Source organism: Oncorhynchus kisutch, linkage group LG11 (genome assembly GCF_002021735.2).
Source record: "Oncorhynchus kisutch isolate 150728-3 linkage group LG11, Okis_V2, whole genome shotgun sequence".
Classification (NCBI taxonomy): domain Eukaryota; kingdom Metazoa; phylum Chordata; class Actinopteri; order Salmoniformes; family Salmonidae; genus Oncorhynchus; species Oncorhynchus kisutch.
Window position 1 is genome coordinate 34,787,810 of NC_034184.2, and position 21,867 is coordinate 34,809,676.

General features: G+C 41.9%; 1 protein-coding gene and 1 long non-coding RNA gene across 3 annotated transcripts in view; one reads left to right on the forward strand and one right to left on the reverse strand.

Annotated features, from left to right (window-relative positions):
* Nucleotides 1-11,894: 11,894 nt before the first annotated feature.
* On the forward strand, nt 11,895-13,094 carry LOC109900109 (uncharacterized). Its single transcript, XR_002256555.2, has 4 exons — nt 11,895-11,946; nt 12,512-12,583; nt 12,669-12,713; nt 12,812-13,094. It is a non-coding gene; the product is annotated as an uncharacterized LOC109900109 (long non-coding RNA).
* The window catches only part of LOC109899734 (disintegrin and metalloproteinase domain-containing protein 12), a 147,594-nt gene continuing 138,814 nt past the window's right edge, over nt 13,088-21,867 (reverse strand). Inside the window, exons 22-23 of one of the 2 annotated variants that reach the window (XM_031835683.1) lie at nt 16,474-16,643; nt 13,088-16,362 (exon numbers count right to left, since the gene is read on the reverse strand). In XM_031835683.1, coding sequence (XP_031691543.1) covers nt 16,308-16,362; nt 16,474-16,643 — 225 coding nt within the window. In that variant the 3' untranslated portion in view covers nt 13,088-16,307. The remainder of the gene's footprint in view (nt 16,363-16,473; nt 16,644-21,867) is intronic. The other variant, XM_020495207.2, reaches the window with a different exon arrangement.

Consider the following 21,867-nt stretch of genomic DNA (forward strand, 5'->3'; position numbering starts at 1 on the left):
ATAGCATTGACCAGAGCTGGTAAACAGGAATATTGACCATGGACAGGCCCACTAGAGAAATGGACCTGCTTCTCTGTGGAAGAGATAGACCCCAAATCACACACATACAGTAGAGGTGCATGCATGTATGTTTGTTAATTCCATGTGTAACTCTGTGATGTTGTATGTGTCTAACTGCTTTGCTTTATCTTGGCCAGGTCGCAGTTACAAATGAGAACGTGTTCTTAACTAGCCTACCTGGTTAAATAAAGGTGAATACAATTTTTTTTTAAATGCAGTGTTGATTTTAGCAGATTACTTTCTGGGGATTTTTGTCGACTTGATTCATAATGACTGCCAGCCAAGATTTTGAAAGTATGATGTTGACATGATCAGCCAATCAAATCTACTGTACATATAACTGATTTGACATAATTTTATCTGTGGCCAATGACCTTGAGCCTTCTTGGATCAGCATTTCTAATGTAACTCTATGGCGCCACCCAAGGGGCTCGATTTTTGAGGTCTCCCCTTAGACTTGGTGGTGATGTAGTGTCCTCATGAGTGACAGAACACTGAGCCAATCACGGCGCAACGCTCCATATTTTCTGCTGGCTTATCCCACCACCACAGAATGCACTGAGCTAGGCTGAAACACCTGCATTTTGGAGCTGCCTTACTCAAGAAAACAAAAAAGAGACCATTTTGGATGCGGCTTTATTAACTCAATTACATTTTTTTTTTTACATTGTTTGCAAACTGATATGCGACACGTATTAATGGAAAAATAACATGCAAAACAGGCAAGCCCCACCTGTCCTGAATGACGTGTCGCCACTGGGTGCATAGGTAAAATCACGGGGAAGCCAGAAAAAAAAGCCATATTACAACCTACAACCTCTATAACCCGTTATTTCATATGCCTTGTGACCGTGCATTTGGAAAGTATTCAGACTCTTTGACTTTTTCCACATTTTGTTACGTTACAGCCTTATTCGGGGCGGCAGCGTAGCCTAGTGGTTAGAGTGTTGGACTAGTAACCGGAAGGTTGCAAGTTCAAACCCCCGAGCTGACAAGGTACAAATCTGTCGTTCTGCCCCTGAACAGGCAGTTAACCCACTGTTCCTAGGCCGTCATTGAAAATAAGAATTTGTTCTTAACTGACTTGCCTAGTAAAATAAAGGTCAAAATAAAAAAAAAATTCTTTTTTCAATTTAAAGTTTTATTAAGTTTTCTTGTTTTTCAATCAACCAACAAAACACATTCCACATTCACAGATGTGACAGGCTTTAAAAACAACATTAAAATATATAATAATAATTCAAATTAAAATAATAAAAAAAAATGATTTAAAAAAAAATTACAATATTTTTTATTTCAATTGAATTTGTATTGTTATTATTATTATATATTTTAATTATACATACACATATATAGACACATGTCTATATACACACACACATACACATACGTATGTAGCCGGTGCTATACTGCACCGCTGTAACTCTGCGTTGTGTGTGGTTGATAGAGACTATAAACGTGGACTTTGGAGATCAGGTAGTTTTAATCAAGCAGAACTCACTCTCTGCATCCTGCATCTGCATCCAAAAGGAAATAAAACATTTGTAGAGCACATCTGTTCTGAGAATCGTCGCCTCTTTCTCTCTCAGTGCATCAAAATGATTTTGGAATACAAAAATTAATACACTCTCTCCTTATTATACATAACATATTTTACATTGATAGAACCACATACCTGCATCCAAAAGGAAATAAAACATTTGTAGAGCACATCTGTTCTGAGAATCGTCGCCTCTTTCTACAACAGATGCACAATAGGAGGGACTGGGATCATTCGAGGAGCTAGCCATCGTTCACATACAATAGCCTGCTAATACCTTAGCTAGCTATTAACTACATGTTGAATTCAGAATGTTGATATCATCCTAAAAAGTACAATTACAAGTGCATCTTAACAATACCATCCACTTATGAGTAACCTCTAAATATACATCATTATTCAAAACAAAACACTGTGTGTATGACTTTGTACTTAAAAGAATCAAACTTTTCTGAAGACAGAAAAAGCGTGCCTACCTCTCTCAGTGCATCAAAATGATTTGAGCACGAGCACGCCGGGCAAAACGTAAGTACACACTCCCCTTCTCCCAGGATGCAGGCATGCATAACAAATCAACACAACATATTGATATATGAACCTGGTGAAATTCACATAGTACTTTAACAACTGTTACACGTACACATATACATACATTCACACCCATATGTAACAGTATAAATTTAGACCGTCCCCTCGCGCGAACCAAGGACCCTCTGCACACATCAACAACAGTCACCCACGAAGCATCGTTATCGATCGCTCCACAAAAGCCGCCGCCCTTGCAGAGCAAGGGGAACTACTACTTCAAGGTCTCAGAGCAAGTGACGTCACCGATTGAACCGCTATTTAGCGCGCATTAAGCCAAGAATTTGTTTTTAGATTTTACAGCACCTTACATAACATGTATCTGCTCATTTCCCTAATCACCCCGTTCACTCTGTCCAGTTTGAAATATAGTTGAATAGTGGAGACCAGAGTCTATCAAACTTGGGCTGTCTCTTGTGGAGGTCATAAGTGAGCTTTTCAAGAGAGTCAACAATCTGGTCAATCCACATTTTAAATGTAGGAGGGGTATTAGAGGCCCACAATAGAAGAATACATTTCTTAGCAAAGTATGTAATAGTCATAAGCACATTTTCTCTGTCAGGATCAAGAACAAAGTCCTGCTGGGCATTAAGAAGATAGATACACAGGGTCATATCAAACTGTACATCTAGTATTTTCTGTGCAGCAGAAATCTGGCAATCTCTCTACAGCTCCAAAATACATGCATATAGGTTCCACTTTCAGAGGTACATCTTTTACAGTTAGGAGACATATCTGTTTTCATTCTATGAGTCTCAAAGGAGTGTAATAATATTTGTACAAACATTTGTAATTAGATTATTTCATTTTTACATTAGTAGAGGTGCAGTATACCCTGTTGCAAACCTCCGGCCCATAGCTCATCACTGATAGTCAGACCAAGGTCCTTTTCCCAGATTATTTTCAAAGGAGTAAAGGAGGAGCCTCCTTTCTCAGAATATTTATATATATTTTGCCTTTAATGGATTGTGCTGTGACAACTTCATTCAACTGAGTTCTAAACCTCCTCTTGGAAGTAAATGAGGAAATTACCTGTCTAATTTGAAGATATATAAAAAAAAATAATGGGATCTTGGCACATTGAATTAACTGCAGAGCTCTTGAAAGGATTTCAGTGTAGTGGTTTTCTAATGAAATAGGTCTGAAAAGGTCCTGATTCCTAGAGTATGCCAAAGATTAAAGTTGGCATCCCTCAGGGCTTTTGGCAAGTCTGGGTTGCCTACTATAGACGAGTGAGAACATATTTGGGAGGAAATGCCCAGGTATTTCTTACAGTCTGTCCACGCTAGTAGGGTGCTGTAAATCACAAAGGTTTTGGCTATGTTGCCAACTTCACTAAAGTTATTAATGAATATAATTGAACTTAAGGGCAATGAACCACAGGATTAGGCTTCTATCTGAATCCACGTTGACTCTTGTCTGTTTGTGATCCATGTTAGCATGTTGCGGATTTGGGCAGACCAGTAGTACAATTGAAGGGAGGGAAGGGCAAGACCACCCTTAGATTCAGGTTTCGATAGAGTGGAGAACTTGATCCTAGGTTTTTTATTGTCCCATATAAATTTGGTGATGCGTTGGTTAGTTGTTTTGAAAAAGGAAACTGGGAGATAGCATGGGAGCATCTGAAATAAATAGTTAAGTCTAGAGAGGACGTTCATACGGATTACATTAATGTTTCCTACTATGCTAATTGGGAGGGAGATCCAGGTTTGGAGATCGTTCTTGATTCGATCCAGGAGTGGAAGATAATTTTCCTTGAAAAAGCTATTCAGATCTGGTTTTATGAAGATCCCAAGGTATTGAAACCCCTGTGTTTTCCATTGGAAAGGACATAGTGTCTTCATAGAGCTGGTGAGTGTAATATTGGCAGACAGTGGATTTGTTAAAATTGATCTTATAACCTGAAAACTTGCCATACTGAGCAATTGTGTCTAAAATGGGAGGGGGGGGAGGGTTCTCAGGGTTGGATATGTAGAGCAAGACATCATCCGCGTAAAGCGACATCTTGTGCTGCAGGCCGCCTGCAGAACCACCCATAATATTTGGATTGCTCCTTATCAGCTCTGCCAGAGGCTCCGCCCCCAACAAGTAGAGCAGGGGCGTACAGCGAGCACCCTTGTCTTGTGCCCCATTCCAGAGGGAATCTGTCAGAGTTCAGTCCATTAGTAGTCACCATGGCATTTGGATGAGAGTATAGTGATTTAATCCATTTAATACAATTTGGGCCCATATTGAACTTTCTAAGACTGAAAACAGAAAGCTCCACTCCATCCTGTCAAATGCCTTTTCAGCATCCAGTGAAGCCAGCAGGACAGGGGTCTTCTGTGCGTTTACTTGATCTATAATATAAAAAAGACTGTGAATGTTCTCAGAAGAGTATCTGTCTCTAATAAATCCAGTTTGGTCCGCTTTTATTATTTTGGGAAGAAGAGTGTAGTCTTTTGGCGAGCAATTTGGTAATTATTTCGTAGTCGAAATCCAACAAGCTTATGGGCCGGAAGGACGAGCAGGATAGGGGGTCCTTGTCCTTTTTGAGCAACACTGTAATGCAAGCTGTGGGCATTGAGTCTGGGAGAACTCCGTTTTTGCAAAAATCCTCCAGCATTGGCATGAAGATAGGGCTGAGCTGGGGTCAAAAAGCTTTGTAGAACTCTCTGGGGAATCCATCTGGGCCTGGGGACTTATTAGGTGGCATGGAGGTAATTGCCTCCAGGATCTCCTCAGGAGTGAAGGGGGAGTTGAGATCTTCTTGGTCGGTCTCTGATAGTTTAGGTAGCGAGATTCCCTCTAGGAAAGAGTGGAGTTCTGCCTCCGTGTGTTTTCTCTCAGAGGTATATAGTTTGCAGTAAAAATCATGAAAAGTTAAATTGATCTTTTTGGGTCATATGTGACCTCGTCCTCTGCTGTTCGGATAGCCATGATTGTACGCTCTGACTGCTCCTTTTTTAATTGGTAAGCAAGCAATCTACTGGGCCTATTGCTATACTCATGGTATTTCTGTTTAGTAAAGAAAACCTTTTTTTTAATCTCCTGAGCATTGTCCAAATTCAGTTTGGCTTTGGCTGCTTTAAGTTGACTCCAGGAGGTGCTGTCTGGGGATTGTTTATATATTTTTTCCACAGCATTCCAGCTCACTCTCAAGATCTAGCCTGTGTGCTTCCATTGCTTTTTTCTTAGAGGAAGCATATGCAATTAGATGACCTCTTAGTGTGGCTTTAGCAGCGTCCCACATTGTGGCCGGAGAAACAGGACAATCTTTGTTGTCTTGTGTGTAGTTGTCTATCCATGTAGTTACCAGTGTATGGAACACTTCATTTGATAGCATGGAGGTGTTGAATTTCCAGCTCTTTGACCTCGGGATGTTTTTGCAGAGGTCCAGGCGGAAGTGAACAAATGCGTGATCTGAAAGTGCTATGGGTCCAATTGTACATGTGGCTGAATTTATGAAACTCTTTGGGATAAAAATGTAATCTATACGGGAGTAGGTGTTATGGGCATTAGAGTAGTATGTATAGTCCATAGATGAGCTATTAGTCTCTCTCCAGATATCTATCAGTCCCATATCTTTAGTAAGAGAGTTCAACATCTTTGCAGATCTAGGATTTGTGGTGGGGACTTGATTTGTCTAGGGTTGGGTTAAGGGTACAATTAAAAGCTCCGGCCACCACGCCAAAGGAAACACAATGCTCATTAAACAGGGTTATCATTTTTGACATGAAAGCAGGAGTATCTTGTGTTAGGGGCGTATATGTTTAAGATAGTAATTGGTTGACCATACAGTGACCCAGTTATCAAAATAAATCTCCCTTCCGGATCAGATATGTTTTTGTCAATTATGAATGGAACATTCTTCTGGATACGTATGGCTGTGCCTCTACTGTTTGATTTGAAAGATGAGAAATACACCTGTCCCACCCAAGCTCTGGGGAGTCTGGCATGTTCGGCATCACAGAGGTGTGTCTCTTGTAATAGCGCAATGTCTGCTTTTTCCTTTTTTAGAGCACATAGTAACTTTTTCCATTTTATTGCATGCCCTAGACCTTGGCAGTTCCATGTCAATAGATTTAAGGTACTAGTCATCGTCATCGAACAGTAATCGAACTTTAGTGCAAGTCATCGCTGGGTAAAAGTGGATAATAGTTACATCTGCGTTCACATAAAAGGAAAATAAATGGTGTACATAAAACAACAATTTCTGAACACCCCAAAATAAAATCAATAGTCCAGCCTACATATACCTCCCCCAAAGGACATAGGGAACCCCAAGTAATAATAGCAACAAAAAAACATGGAAATAACAGTAGGCTGAAACATTAGTAGGCCTAGGTTAGGCTATAGAGCCTATCCCTCTCAGCTAAAGGAAAATAAATATAGATTGGACTGCTATAGTGACATTTAGTGGGGCGGGTGGGTCTTTGGATATCGGCTATACAGTGCCTTGCGAAAGTATTCGGCCCCCTTGAACTTTGCGACCTTTTGCCACATTTCAGGCTTCAAACATAAAGATATAAAACTGTATTTTTTGTGAAGAATCAACAACAAGTGGGACACAACCATGAAGTGGAACGACATTTATTGGATATTTCTAACTTTTTTAACAAATCAAAAACTGAAAAATTGGGCGTGCAAAATTATTCAGCCCCCTTAAGTTAATACTTTGTAGCGCCACCTTTTGCTGCGATTACAGCTGTAAGTCGCTTGGGGTATGTCTCTATCAGTTTTGCACATCGAGAGACTGAAATGTTTTCCCATTCCTCCTTGCAAAACAGCTCGAGCTCAGTGAGGTTGGATGGAGAGCATTTGTGAACAGCAGTTTTCAGTTCTTTCCACAGATTCTCGATTGGATTCAGGTCTGGACTTTGACTTGGCCATTCTAACACCTGGATATGTTTATTTTTGAACCATTCCATTGTAGATTTTGCTTTATGTTTTGGATCATTGTCTTGTTGGAAGACAAATCTCCATCCCAGTCTCCGGTCTTTTGCAGACTCCATCAGGTTTTCTTCCAGAATGGTCCTGTATTTGGCTAGATCCATCTTCCCATCAATTTTAACCATCTTCCCTGTCCCTGCTGAAGAAAAGCAGGCCCAAACCATGATGCTGCCACCACCATGTTTGACAGTGGGGATGGTGTGTTCAGGGTGATGAGCTCTGTTGCTTTTACGCCAAACATAACGTTTTGCATTGTTGCCGAAAAGTTCAATTTTGGTTTCATCTGACCAGAGCACCTTCTTCCACATGTTTGGTGTGTCTCCCAGGTGGCTTGTGGCAAACTTTAAATGACACTTTTTATGGATATCTTTAAGAAATGGCTTTCTTCTTGCCACTCTTCCATAAAGGCCAGATTTGTGCAATATACGACTGATTGTTGTCCTATGGACAGAGTCTCCCACCTCAGCTGTAGATCTCTGCAGTTCATCCAGAGTGATCATGGGCCTCTTGGCTGCATCTCTGATCAGTCTTCTCCTTGTATGAGCTGAAAGTTTAGAGGGACGGCCAGGTCTTGGTAGATTTGCAGTGGTCTGATACTCCTTCCATTTCAATATTATCGCTTGCACAGTGCTCCTTGGGATGTTTAAAGCTTGGGAAATCTTTTTGTATCCAAATCCGGCATTAAACTTCTTCACAACAGTATCTCGGACCTGCCTGGTGTGTTCCTTGTTCTTCATGATGCTCTCTGTGCTTTTAACGGACCTCTGAGACTATCACAGTGCAGGTGCATTTATACGGAGACTTGATTACACACAGGTGGATTGTATTTATCATCATTAGTCATTTAGGTCAACATTGGATCATTCAGAGATCCTCACTGAACTTCTGGAGAGAGTTTGCTGCACTGAAAGTAAAGGGGCTGAATAATTTTGCACGCCCAATCTTTCCGTTTTTGATTTGTTAAAAAAGTTTGAAATATCCAATACATGTCGTTCCACTTCATGATTGTGTCCCACTTGTTGTTGATTCTTCACAAAAAAATACAGCATTATATCTTTATGTTTGAAGCCTGAAATGTGGCAAAAGGTCGCAAAGTTCAAGGGGGCCGAATACTTTCGCAAGGCACTGTATGTTGTCTTACCTCCTTTAGTAATAGCATTAATCGCATTTAGTCATTGGTCCGTTTTGGATTGTCTTTCAAAAAACGTTTTGCCTCTTCGGGACTTTTGAAGTGTCGCAAGGCTCCTTGGTGAAGAATCCGGAGCTCGTTTGGGTATTTGAATCCCCTGAAGATGCCTCGGTCAATGGAGTATTTCTTCACCTCGTCAAACTCTCGGCTCTTTCGGCGTATTCCAGCTGACAGGTCCTGGTGTAAAGTGCGTTTGGCGTTTCCCACTGTGATGGTGTTGTTTTTCGCCGCCTGTAGGACTCGTTCCTTGTCGGTGAATCTCAGGAAACGTATGGTGATTGGGCGCGGTGGTTGTCTGGCTGCTGGTGGGGGCCTCAGTGCTCGGTGATCTCTCTCTCTCTCTCTCTCTCTCTCTCTCTCTCTCTCTCTCTCTCTCTCTCTCTCTCCCCCCCTGTTTTCCAGGTCCTCTGTTTTCTCTTCCAGATGCTCAATTTTCTTTTTAGCATATGCTATTGTTTCCATGGCATCTGTCAATAAGTTTTGCATGGATAGGATTCGCCCCTCTGCCTCGTCCAGGCGTCCCGCGTTTATGGTTATCTTGTTGTTGATGTCAGGCAAAGCGTTTTCCAGGATTGTCACCTTGCCCCCTATCACACTGAGCTGAGAATTAATGCCATCTAATTTAGTGTTGAGTTCTGTACGTTGGGATCTCAACTCAAAAAGGATGTCTTCGAGAGAGTGCAAGGTTGTCATTCGTTGGGCCTCGGAGGGGAGCGGGTCCTCTTGCTCCTGGCTAAAGGCGCTAGCTTTTTCTGAAGCTAGCTTCTTCTTGGAGGCTTTTTCGTTGCTAACGCTCGAGTCTAGGTAAAAACGTCAGCTGTAGTGTCGTCTTCTGTACCTGCCATGACTTTTTTACTAAAGCTAAAGGAGTTTGAACTTGGAGTGGAGGTAAGATCAGGAATTGGAAACTACTTGTGCGTAGCTCTTAGTTCATGCAGGCCATCTCGTTCAAGAGTCACGTGATCCCCTATAGCCTTATTCTAAAATGGATAAAATGCCGCCCCCCCCTCATCAATCTACACACAAAACCCCATAATGACAAAGCAAAAACTGTTTCTTCAAAAACATTTAAAATGTATAACATTTTTAAACTGAAATATTACATTTACATACAGTAAGTATTCAGACCCTTTACTCAGTACTTTGTTGAAGCACCTTTGGCAGCGATTACAGCCACATGTCTTCTTGGGTATGACGCTACAAGCTTGGCACACCTGTATTTGGGGAGTTTCTCCCTCTCTTCTCTGCAGATCCTCTCAAGCTCTGTCAGGTTGGCGAGCTTTGCTGCACAGCTATTTTCAGGTCTCTCTGGAGATGTTAGATCAGGTTCAAGTCGGGCTCTGGCTGTGCCACTCAAGGAAATTCAGAGACTTGTCCAGAGACAAGCCACTCCTGCATTGCCTCGGCTATGTACTTAGGGTCATTGTCCTGTTGGAAGGTGAACCTTCGCCCCTGAGCGCTTTGGAGCAGGATTTCATCAAGGATGTCTCTGTATTTTGCACCGTTCATCTTTTCCTCGATCCTGACTAGTCTCCCAGTCCCTGCCACTAAAGAACATCCTCACAGCATGATGCTGCCACCACCATGCTTCACTGTAGGGATAGTGCCAGGTTTCTTCCAGACGTGACGCTTGTCATTGAGTCCAAAGAGTTCCATCTTGGTTTCATCAGACCATCTAATCTTGTTTCTGAGCCATTTAGATGCTTTTGGAAAACTCCAAGCGGGCTGTCATGTGCCTTTTACTGAGGAGTGGCTTCCGTCTGGCCACTGTACCACAAAGGCCTGATTGGTGGAGTGATGCAGAGATGGTTGTCCTTCTGGAAGGTTCTCCCATCTCCACAGAGGAACTCTGGAGCTCTGTCAGAGTGACCATCGGGTCCCTGGTAACCTCCCTGACCAAGGCTATTTTCCCCCAATTGCTCAGTTTTGCTGGGCTGCAAGCTCTTGGAAGAGTCTCGCAGGTTCCAAACTTTTTCCATTTAAGAATGACGGAAGCCACTGTGTTCTTGGGGATCTTCAATGCCGCAGACATTTTTTGCTACCCTTTTCCAGATCTGTGCCTCGACACAATCCTGTCTCGGAGCTCTACGGACAATTCCTTCGACCTCATGGCTTGACTTTTGCTCTGACATGCACTGTCAACAGCAGTCAAGCACCCAAGCTAACTGGCTAACAGTTCTCGCAGTGACATTCTATTAAAATGGACACTTGCATAGTGGATAAAAAATAATTAATAAATAAATGTTTAAAAAAATGAAAAGACTTTGTCAAAATTAGAAACGTGTAATATCTGAAAATGTAGCTAGTTAGACTATCTTACCCATGGTCTGAAATTGGAGTAGATAGCCAGAGCGAATTTACCGGCTACGTCTGTCAACAGTTGTCGAAGTGACATTCATTTGCAATGGATACTTGTATAGTGGAGTTTTTTGTTAAGACATGTAGCTAGCTAGCTAGCTAAACAATGAACCATCATTACTACCCTGCATGAATCTGCAGGTCAAATCAAATCAAACTCATCTTTCGGCATGTCCAGCCCACTCATTATCTCAGCCAATCATGGCTAACGGGAAGGTTGCTGACTTTTTCTGTGGCAAAACCAACTAGGCTTGTAATTTAACCATTTTATTCGTATTGACAGATGGCTTGCAAGTTTCTTATTAAGGCAGACAAAAGACATGTTCCAGAAGGCATTTCTGCCCAAAATCACATTTTGATAAAAAAAAAAAAGATTACGTTCAAATGGCTTTCGTGTGAAGTAGTGACCTGCGACATACTGCTAGTTTCCTGAAATAGGTCACATATAGACAGGTGTGTTCCTTTCCAAATCATGTCTAATCAATTTAATTTGGAAGCAAAAGAAACACACACCTGTTTAGGCGAGGTGCTGGCTAGCTGAGTAGAACACCTGAAAAAGAAAAGGTGTTGGTGTTATCACGTGCTCAACTAAGGCAGTTATTTATCTAATAACTTGTCCTTGTGGTAAAAATGATGTGTGTCAAAAGAAGTGCGAAATAAAAGTACGAATCTCGGAGCATCGTTAGCACCTTTATGTGCAAAAACTCCGCGTACCCAGTTGCAGACCACTTTTTGGAAGCAAACCACAAACCACTCTAGGAGAGGGGGTGACCTTGACAATTTAATTTAAAGACCCTTGCTCCCTTCGGTCTCAATGTGGACTTTGATATGAAGTCATTCTTGTGATTATTATGATTTTGGTATTCATTGTAAATGTTTGTAGGCCTATTATGTAGCCTAATTGTATCTATGGATTGTATGCTATCCATTCATGTTTTTTACATGTTCTATTTATATCTGCAAATCAACCAATGATATCAAGCCACCCCAGCCATGATTACAGACACCTGTGAGTGTGTCCTTTGAAACTATATAAACTAGTGACCCGCAATGTTTGTCATTATACCCTTATGAAGACAGCTTGTCTGTCAAAACGTGGGTTATTAGTTTATAAAATTATTGCATCTGAGCTCCTAGAGTGTGCGGCTCTCCTTTTCAATCAATTGAATTTACCACAGGTGGACTCCAATCAAGTTGTAGAAAAATCTCAAGGATGATCACTGGAAACAGGATGCACCTGACCTCATTTTTGAGTCTCATAGCACAGGGTCTGAATACTAGGGTCAGTTTGTTATATCTGGAGTACTTCTCCTGTCCTATTCGGTGTCCTGTGTGAATTTAAGTGTGCTCTCTCTACTTCTCTCTTTCTCTCTTTCTTTCTCTCTCTCTCGGAGGACCTGAGCCCTAGGACCATGCCTCAGGACTACCTGACATGATGACTCCTTGCTGTCCTCAGTCCACCTGGCCGTGCTGCTGCTCCAGTTTCAACTGTTCTGTCTTATTATTATTGGACCATGCTGGACATTTATGAACATTTGAACATCTTGGCCATGTTCTGTTATAATCTCCACCTGGCACAGCCAGAAGAGGACTGGCCACCCCACATAGCCTGGTTCCTCTCTAGGTTTCTTCCTAGGTTTTGGCCTTTCTAGGGAGTTTTTCCTAGACACCGTGCTTCTACACCTGCATTGCTTGCTGTTTGGGGTTTTAGGCTGGGTTTCTGTACAGCACTTTGAGATATCAGCTGATGTACGAAGGGCTATATTTGATTTGATTTGATTTTGATTTGCAAACTCATCGAGACTCATGGTGCAAACTCATCGAGATACAACAACTTTGTCTGCTAGGTGGCAGTGTTGAACCCCCACGAGTTGCTGGTGCAGTTGTTGGACAGGGCCGACCACGACGTGAAGAACAAGGTAATGACAAGTAACAGCATGGGTTCTGTTTCGATTAGAGCAATTGAAATCATTCTGGAATTGACTGATATTTTTGTCTTTGCAGTTTGGGCCAGGGGCAGCTGAAATAGCAAAGGCCTTTGGGAGAGAGGTAATGCCTTCTCCATAAACATTACGGTTGCGTTGTACTTTATGTTACTGTTATAGTGAATATATGGGCAAATGTTGTTCCTTATTTTTTCCCTACAGAATTTCATCAGTTTATTAGAAGGACAGAAGAGTATCGTCAGATGGTACAGTCCATTAGTAAAGGGCTTAGGTGGACAGCGTCATTTTCCCCCCTAATTTCTAAAAGCTTAATTATTGTTGCTTATTCTTTTAACACATTGTATGTATGTATGTATGTATCTAAACCTGCATTTTTACCTGGATATTTGTTTTGCATAACAACAGTTTTAACTGTATGAGATTTTTATGGATAAATGAAATAATAAACCATCAAGAATAACCTCAAGACACAAAGGATTGACTTGGTTTCGCTTTACTGTACAGATGTCTGATAAAACCTCATCCTACGAGAGGGAGACACATTTCACATTGCTGTGCCAATGAGTCATGTATTATTATTTGTAATAATGTGTTTGTGTTAAGTCTTCTGCCTACATTCGCCTGTACAGTCAGCAAAATAAACGCATTTAAATCAAATGAACAGCATAAGAGACATCTCATTTATTTGGCTCTGCAATAATGTTCCAGTACTCCAACTGCTCCAGAATCCAATCTTTTACCATAATCCTCATTCCAAATGGAGTTCAATAATAAAAACATGTTTTATTGAACAGGAGAAGCCATCACTTTGTGGTTCTCACTGCTCTTGTAAAATAAAATACTGATTGCTGACAGATACTATATTTACACTAAATGTACAATGGCTTTTAACTTGAAAATGTAAGAGTGAAACAAAAAATACAGTACATTTGTAGAAAGCAACTTTTACAAGTGAATAGACCTGAAGATCTGACAAATGCTGACATCAGATAGCAGTTGATCTAAATCTGTAAAAAAGGAACATAGACAGTGATGACTAAAAGTGTAAATGCAACTACACAATGCAAGTCTGATGAGTAGCGAGTAGTGCATTCCACACTATTGAGCGACAAGACATACACTGCATTATGAGTACACACACATGCATCCATTTAATTAAAGCACAACAGTATATTGGTGATCAGAATACATTGCAGACCAGGTTTGATATGTTGTTTTACAACCTACAATAATGCAACATGTGCCCCTGTTTGGTGCTGTACTGAATACTTTTTAATGTAAAAGTTCCCCCCTGTTGAAACAACCTTACAAAGTAGTTATGAGAGTGAGGTCATAACTTCATATGGTAAGCTTGCTAACATACATACACACACGCAGGCATGCACGCACACCCACACACCCCGTGCCATGCTAGAGGACTGAGCAGTATGATGAACACTCTTACTCAGCACCCATCAGAGCTATATTTAATGAACCATATTGTGGCCAAGACATTATGTACCCACAGTCTCTACTTTAATTTGGACAACATTTTAATGTATTGAAAATCAATTGTGTCACTTAGTCCGCAAATTAAAGTAAAGTAAAGTTTAAAGGGAAAAGAACAGGACATTAAGTACAGCTATTGGATGTATTTGCTGTTAGACTGTAATGTTTCAAAGGACAAATTCAACTTAATTGGAAATGTCTTGAAAACCTCAAGGAGAGTTACGTGCCAATGTGTGAGACCGAGCTCCAATAGTAAATGAATAATGATAACCATGAGGTCAAGTACCGGCAATTACCTCGTAAAGTAAACCACTTTGGCATACTTTTGTCTGAGTAAACTTTGAAAAGATAAAAATGAATAAAACATTGGACACCATCTAAGTGGGGTTTGGACTCTTCACAACACTGAAGTCATCTTGACACCACAGCATCAAGTGAGTTGAAGTGTAGCACGCTCCTCCACCAGCGTTATATTGCATTATTTGGTGTTGCTGTGATTCTCTGGAACACAGCAGTGTCAGCTCATTTTAGACTCTCCTGGCCCCGCTGGGAGCATTACGTATTGCACAACTGCCAGCAAATACTCCAAACCGTGTGTAAGAGAGTTGAGTATTTATGAAAGCGGTGACTACAGCATGTCCTTCAAGTCTGTGGTCACAACATGAACTATTAAGGGCATGTAAGAGCCCAAAATCATTTGTAAGTTTGTAAACGTGTTCAAGTTCGCCAGCGGAGAAAAACTTAAAGATCAGAGATACTTTTCTCTGTGGTACTGTAGTTATATACTTGGGTCCAATACCCTGTCAATTAACTCATATTAGGGTACATAATGAATAAAGATCATGTATGTTTCTCCTGACACCTCCTGTCTCAGCCTCCAGTATTTATGCTGCAGTAGTTTATGTGTCAGGGGGCTAGGGTCAGTTTGTTATATCTGGAGTACTTCTCCTGTCTTATCCGGTGTCCTGTGTGAATTTAAATATGCTCTCTCTAATTCTCTCTTTCTTTCTCTCTCTCAGAGGACCTGAGCCCTATGATCATGCCTCAGGACTACCTGGCATGATGACTCCTTGCTGTCCCCAGTCCACCTGCTCCAGTTTCAACTGTTCTGCCTGCGGCTATGGAACAGTGACCTGTTCACCGGATGTGCTACCTGTCCCAGACCTGCTGTTTTCAACTCTCTAGAGACAGCAGGAGCGGTAGAGATACTCTGAATGATCGGCTATGAAAAGCCAACTGACATTTACTCCTGAGGTGCTGACTTGCTGCACCCTCGACAACTCCTGTGATTATTATTATTTGACCATGCTGGTCATTTATGAACATTTGAATATCTTAGCCATAATCTCCACCCGGCTCAGCCAGGACTGGCCACCCCTCATAGCCTGGTTCCTCTCTAGGTTTCTTCCTAGGTTTTGGCCTTTCATGGGAGTTTTTCCTAGCCACTGTGCTTCTACACCTGCATTGCTTGCTGTTTGGGGTTTGAGGCTGGATTTCTGTACAGCACTTTGAGATATCAGCTGATGTAAGAAGGGCTATATAAATACATTTGATTTAATTTGATATGTAGACCATGTATGAATGCAAAGATCGAACAATAATTCAAGTACGTGTCGATTCTGAACAATTCCCTTGCTTTTGCACCGAATTGGATTAGTTGAAACCAGTGGAGGCTGCTGAGGAGAGGACGGCTCATAATAATGGCTGGAACAGAACAAATGGAATGGCATTAAACACATGGAAACCATGTGTTTGATGTATTTGATACCATTCTACTTAATCTGCTCCAGCCATTACCACAAGCCCGTCCTGCTCAATTAAGGTGCCACCAACCAGCCACCTGTGGTCGAAACACACCGCAATTGACATCTCCAACATGTCAGTCCGACACTGTTGCAGATTATGAAGTGAGTGGATGCCTTGGAGTGCGAAAGCAGTTCTTATTAACGACAAACTGAACATAAACTCCCAGTCCCTAACACTGCTGCTTAGTGAGTTACAAGGTGTAGACATTAAATAGTTCATTTGTACCTGAGCGAGGACAACAAAAGCACCTTTCAGAGGCATAGCACCAATGTTTGAAGTCAGTCCCCTTTTCCTAAAACTCTGAGACCCTTTCAAAGTTGCAAAGGTCTGGTAGAGTCTTGTAGTGCAAATATGGGTCTCCATCCATAGAGCACCTCACTATTCCATCTCCATTTCTTTGTGATCAGCGGTCGAAATGATGAGTCTTAGGCAGTCTCTGGGATTGTATGGGTGCAGATCTGAAAAGAGAGCAAAAAAACATGCAGAGCAAACATTTATTTTCATACATTTTTCATTCATACAGTATATAGCTATAAACCTTTTGCCAGCCAGCCCACCGTAGCACAGACCTGTTTGGTTGTGGAATGGTGAGCAGGGTCCTGGGCACGGTGGGGATGTGGATAGGGATGGGTCCAGGGAGGCGGACCCCCACCACCGAGGTGCTGCTCTCTACCCAAACACGCCTGTCCAGAGGGTCTGCAGGCAGGGGCTTCTGGGGCGGACTGGGCTTCTCACGGTCCTAGGAACGACAAACCAGAAGTTGAAGAGTAGTGTTGGCACAGAAACCTCACTAGAGGGCACTGTGTTATAGAATGTCACCAGAATAATGTATCTGTCTGTTCTGTAGCCACCACCTCCATAGCAACTCTCTCTGGAAGGTTATCTAAATGAGGTGCCATCATGTGTTACTAATCTAAAATGGGGAGGGCGAGGTAATGGCAAACATCTGCTAGCAGCATCCCAGCTGCTCTGCACAGTTTGTAGGAGGAAAGGAACAAACCTTGAGCAATACTCACAAATAAGTGCCAAGTTACAGCAAACACCAAATTCAAAGGATTTAGAGAACAGAATGAAGTGTTAAAGGCAATTCTACAATAACAGAAGGAGGCCAAGACTCCAATATTTCACTTTAAAATGCAAAAAAAAAACTATGATTGCAAAGTTAAATAAACCATACAACTGTATGCACAAGGATAACTTTGAAGAATTTCCACTGAACATTTGACAAAAACACATTTACTTGAAGAACAATGCATATGCAAAGTTTGGTAACAGAATGATGGTTTGTGCTGTTTGAGCCGTCATTCTGTTACCAAACTTTGTGTTCTTAACATAGAGATGTGCATTGAGTTGTAGGGTTTGTTTAACTTTGCAATCACTGTTTTTTGTTTAAAGTGAAAAATTGGAGTCTCAGCATCTTTCCGTATCGCCACAATAGGAACGAGAAAGCATGCCCATGCTCGCACATGGAAAAGTATCGCTCGAGTCTGACAAAATGGAATGTAACTTTGAAGATAAAGTTTGTAATGACACAATTTCACGTGTAACAGTATAGCTTCCGTCCCTCTCCTCAACTTGGGTTCGAACCAGGGACCCTCTGCACACATCAACAAGGAGGAGCAGACACCCATGATCTGGGTCAACATCTATCCATGTCACATCGGTTAGTTTCACCCCCCTTTAGACCTCCTCCTTTTCCGCAGCAACCAGTGATCCGGGCCAACAGCATCAATGTAACAGTATAACTTTCGTCCGTCCCCTCACCCCGACCCGGGCTCGAACCAGGGACTCTCTGCACACACAGACAACTAACACCCACAAAGCATCGTGGGTAACAAAGCATTGTTACCCATCTCGCCTCAAAAGCCACAGAACAACTACTTCAGGTCTCAGAGCGAGTGATGTCACCGATTGAAATGCTATTAGCGCGCACCACCGCTAACTAGCTAGCCATTTCACATCGGTTACACATGTGTACAACATCGGATGACCTACATCACTATACTTGGTGTTTTTGGAGCTTTTGTTTTTATCCGTGCCCTGGCACTGCAGAATGAGCATGAGGAGGTATATCGCTGGTTGGGGTCTGTTTCTCAAAACCATGTGAAATCTGTCACGCCCTGACCTTAGAGAGCCCTTTTATTCTCTATTTTGGTTAGGTCAGGGTGTGACTAGGGTGGCCAATCTATGTTTTCTATTTCTTTGTTGGCCGGGTATGGTTCCCAATCAGAGGCAGCTGTCTATCGTTGTCTCTGATTGGGGATCATACTTAGGCAGCTTTTTCCCATCTGTAGTTTGTGGGATCTTGTTTTGGTACTGTGCTCTTTAGCCCTACTAAACTTTACGTTTTGTTTTGTATTTTAAATTTTTTTTGGTGTTCATTGAATAAAATTAAGATCTTCCAACAAAATCGTCCAAAAAGTGTCTGGAATCTTCCATAACATGCCATTTATATAACACATATGAGCTTGTCCTTCAAGGGCGTAAAGTGTGTCCTGGACTAGATGACTTTGTTGGGACTTCCAGCTCTGTAATGTTTCACACATCAGCAAGAAGGTGACTTACATCAACCATGCTTGAATAACTGTGACCCCCTGATGTGAAAGATTATTATTCCATTATGTGAGTGGTTTGACCATGCATACATGGCAGCGGTAGGTAGGCATGGCATAGTGTGGTAGGTAGAGAAGTGGGGTTGTAACAGCACCTGAAGACATGACGTGTCATTTAACGAATCAGTTATGAATGGCCACCCCCAGTGACGTCATCATTAGTGGATACTCTGTTGTAGTCGATCATCAAGCTCTTAGACCAGATACGACTGCCCCCACAAAAACACATTTGACTGAGTCTACAGTACTAGTGTTAATGTTTTGTAGCTTAAACCACATCTTGTGACTTGGACTCAGTTAAATTGTATTAGGACAAACAGTGGAGACCACTTCTTGTGAAACAGCGGTCTGTTTGTTGCTTCAATTTGCCTTTCGAAACACTAAACTCAAAGAATAAGATCACCTCCTGGGGATGGCAGCTGAATCGTCTCCTGATGCAGTTAAACCAGAGGCGCCACAGAGGTTGAAATAAAGACCTAATCAGATTGAAGCCTTCTCTCCAGCCTGGTGTGGTTCCCAGTAAGTTGAAGTGCCTCTAACCACTCATCCTGCATCAGATAGGTTATCCTCTCTCTGATAGTTAAGGGGTAGGGTAATCTGATACTAGATCTGTTGTTAAGGGCATCTAATACCTCAAGTGTTGTGTGTCTACCTCTCTGTGTTGGGTAGATGGAGAATGAATCCCACACAGCGGGGGTAGTGCTGGACCAGGTACTCCACTACTGCAGTAGTCTATGTAGACGAGACGTCACATTGGACACCATATAACATAATATGGACCCCCACATTCAAAACCAACTGTGCCCCTCAGCAGACCTCCCAAGTCAAGATGTACCTTTTGTACCATGCTGACAACCCTCGGGCAGTTAGATAGCATAGTAGACATTTGGGTTGTATGTACCATGCTGACAACCCTCGGGCAGTTAGATAGCATAGTAGACATTTGGGTTGTATGTACCATGCTGACAACCCTCGGGCAGTTAGATAGCATAGTAGACATTTGGGTTGTATGTACCATGCTGACAACCCTCGGGCAGTTAGATAGCATAGTAGACATTTGGGTTGTATGTACTACATAAATATACAGCTCACGAGTTTGAATTTCATCATTTTTAAAGTTTTGTTTCAAAGATAAATATGTACAAGAGAGCCTGAGTACAAGATTACCTGAGTAATAATAATAGTAATGATAAATGGGACTTACAGTGCCTCCGGAAAGTATTCAGACCCCTTGACATTTTATTAGGTTACAGTCTTATTCTAAAATATTAAATCGTTTTTTTCCCCTCATCGATCTACACACAATATCCCATAATGACAAAGCAAAAACATTTTTTTTTAAACAATGAAATATAACATTTACATAAGTATTCAGACCCTTTACTCAGTACTTTGTTGAAGCACCTTTGCCAGTGATTACAGCCTCGAGTCTTCTTGAGTATGACATTATAAGCTTGGCACACCTGTATTTGGGGAGTTTCTCCCATTCTTCTTTGCAGCTCCTCTCAAGCTCTGTCAGGTTGGATGGGGAGCGTTGCTGCACAGCTATTTTATGGTGTCTCCAGAGAAGTTTGATCGGGTTCAAGTCCGGGCTCTAGCTGGGCCACTCAAGGAAATTCAGAGACTTGTTCTGAAGCCACTCCTGTGTTGTCTTGGCTGTGTGCTTAGGGCCATTGTCCCGTTGGAAGGTGAACCTTCACCCCAGTATGAGGTCCTGAGCACTCTGGAGCAAGTTATCATCAAGGACCTCTCTGTACTTTACTCCTTTCATTGTTGCCTCAATCCTGACAAGTCTCCCAGTCTCTGCCGCTGAAAAACATCCCATCAGCATGATGCTGCCACCAACATGCTTCACCGTAGTGATGGTGCCAGGTTTCCTTCAGACGTGATGCTTGGCATTCAGGCATAAGAGTTCCATCTTGGTTTCATCGGACCAGAGAATCTTGTTTCTCATGGTCTGAGAGTCTTTAGGTGCCTTTTGACAGCCAAGTGGGCTGTCATGTGCCTTTTACTGAGGAGTGGCTTCCATCTGCCCACTCTACCATAAATGCCTAATTGATGGAGTGCTGTAGAGATGGTTGTCCTTCTGGAAGGTTCTCCCATCTCCACAGAGGAACTCTATCAGAGTGACCATCGGATTCTTGGTCACCTCCCTGACCAAGGCCCATGTCCCCCGATTGCTCAGTTTGGCTGGTCAGCCAGCTCTAGGAAGAGTCTTGGTGGTTCCAAACTTCTTCCATTTAAGAATGGAGGCCACTGTGTTCTTGGGGACTTTCAATGCTGCGTAATTTTTTTGGTACCCTTCCCCAGATCTGTGCCTCGACACAATCCTGTCTCGGAGCTCTATGGATAATTACTTCGACCTCATGGCTTTTTTGCGCTGACATGCACTGTCAACTGTAAAAAAATAATAATCCATTTTAGAATAATGTAATAAACGTAATAAAATGTGTAAAAAAGTCAAGGGGTGGGAATACTTTCCGAAGGACACAAAGTTGCCTTTGAAGTTGCCTTACAATTGTAGAAAAAAAGGCTGCTAGGCTGCTACACACTCCATTCTCACATATGTGATCCATCTGTTGCCACACCTCAACAGGGACTTTCTCAGAAGAAGGGGATGCATTGGATCTATATCTGTCTCTCTCCATCTCTTACATGCTCTTCCCTAACATCTGGGAGTAGTTGTGCTTCATATACCAGAGAGAATAGTAACATCTCAAAGTTAATGTCTTCCTTTTTTTTTTTTTTTTTTACAATGACGTGCATCTGCCAGTGCACTCTGCACCTCATAAAGCCATGGACATCTGACATGGTGCTCTACGCATACAGATCACCTGCCTGCATGAGCCCTGAGCAGACAGATTGAATTACATACTCTAGAAACAGCCCTGCTGGCTCAGCACAAAACAGGATTTGTGGAGAACAACTTTAAGGATGAAAACATTCTAGTTGTTTGTAACTGGTTCCACAGCATTTGTTTGTTTACTCAACTACTCAAGTGTTACCTGAACTTTAAACAAAATGTTGTTGGCCCAGACTTAGCTCCAACTTGAGAAAACTTAAGCAAAAATTCAGGCAACTTAAAATGATGTGTTTGCTCAACTCCTCTCAAATGTTCATTCAACAAAAAACATTTTATTTGGCCATCAACACTAAAAAGGCTGTGGAACTATTTACACACACACTATTTACACACCCACTATTTACACACCCAGTGCTTTTGACATACCATGTTTTCATATTTGACAGACATTATTATTTTGTCCATGTTAATTTGGACAGTAATTATTATTCAACATATCCTCACCTAGGATTTGAACTCACAACCACTAGGTTCACAGCATACCGACC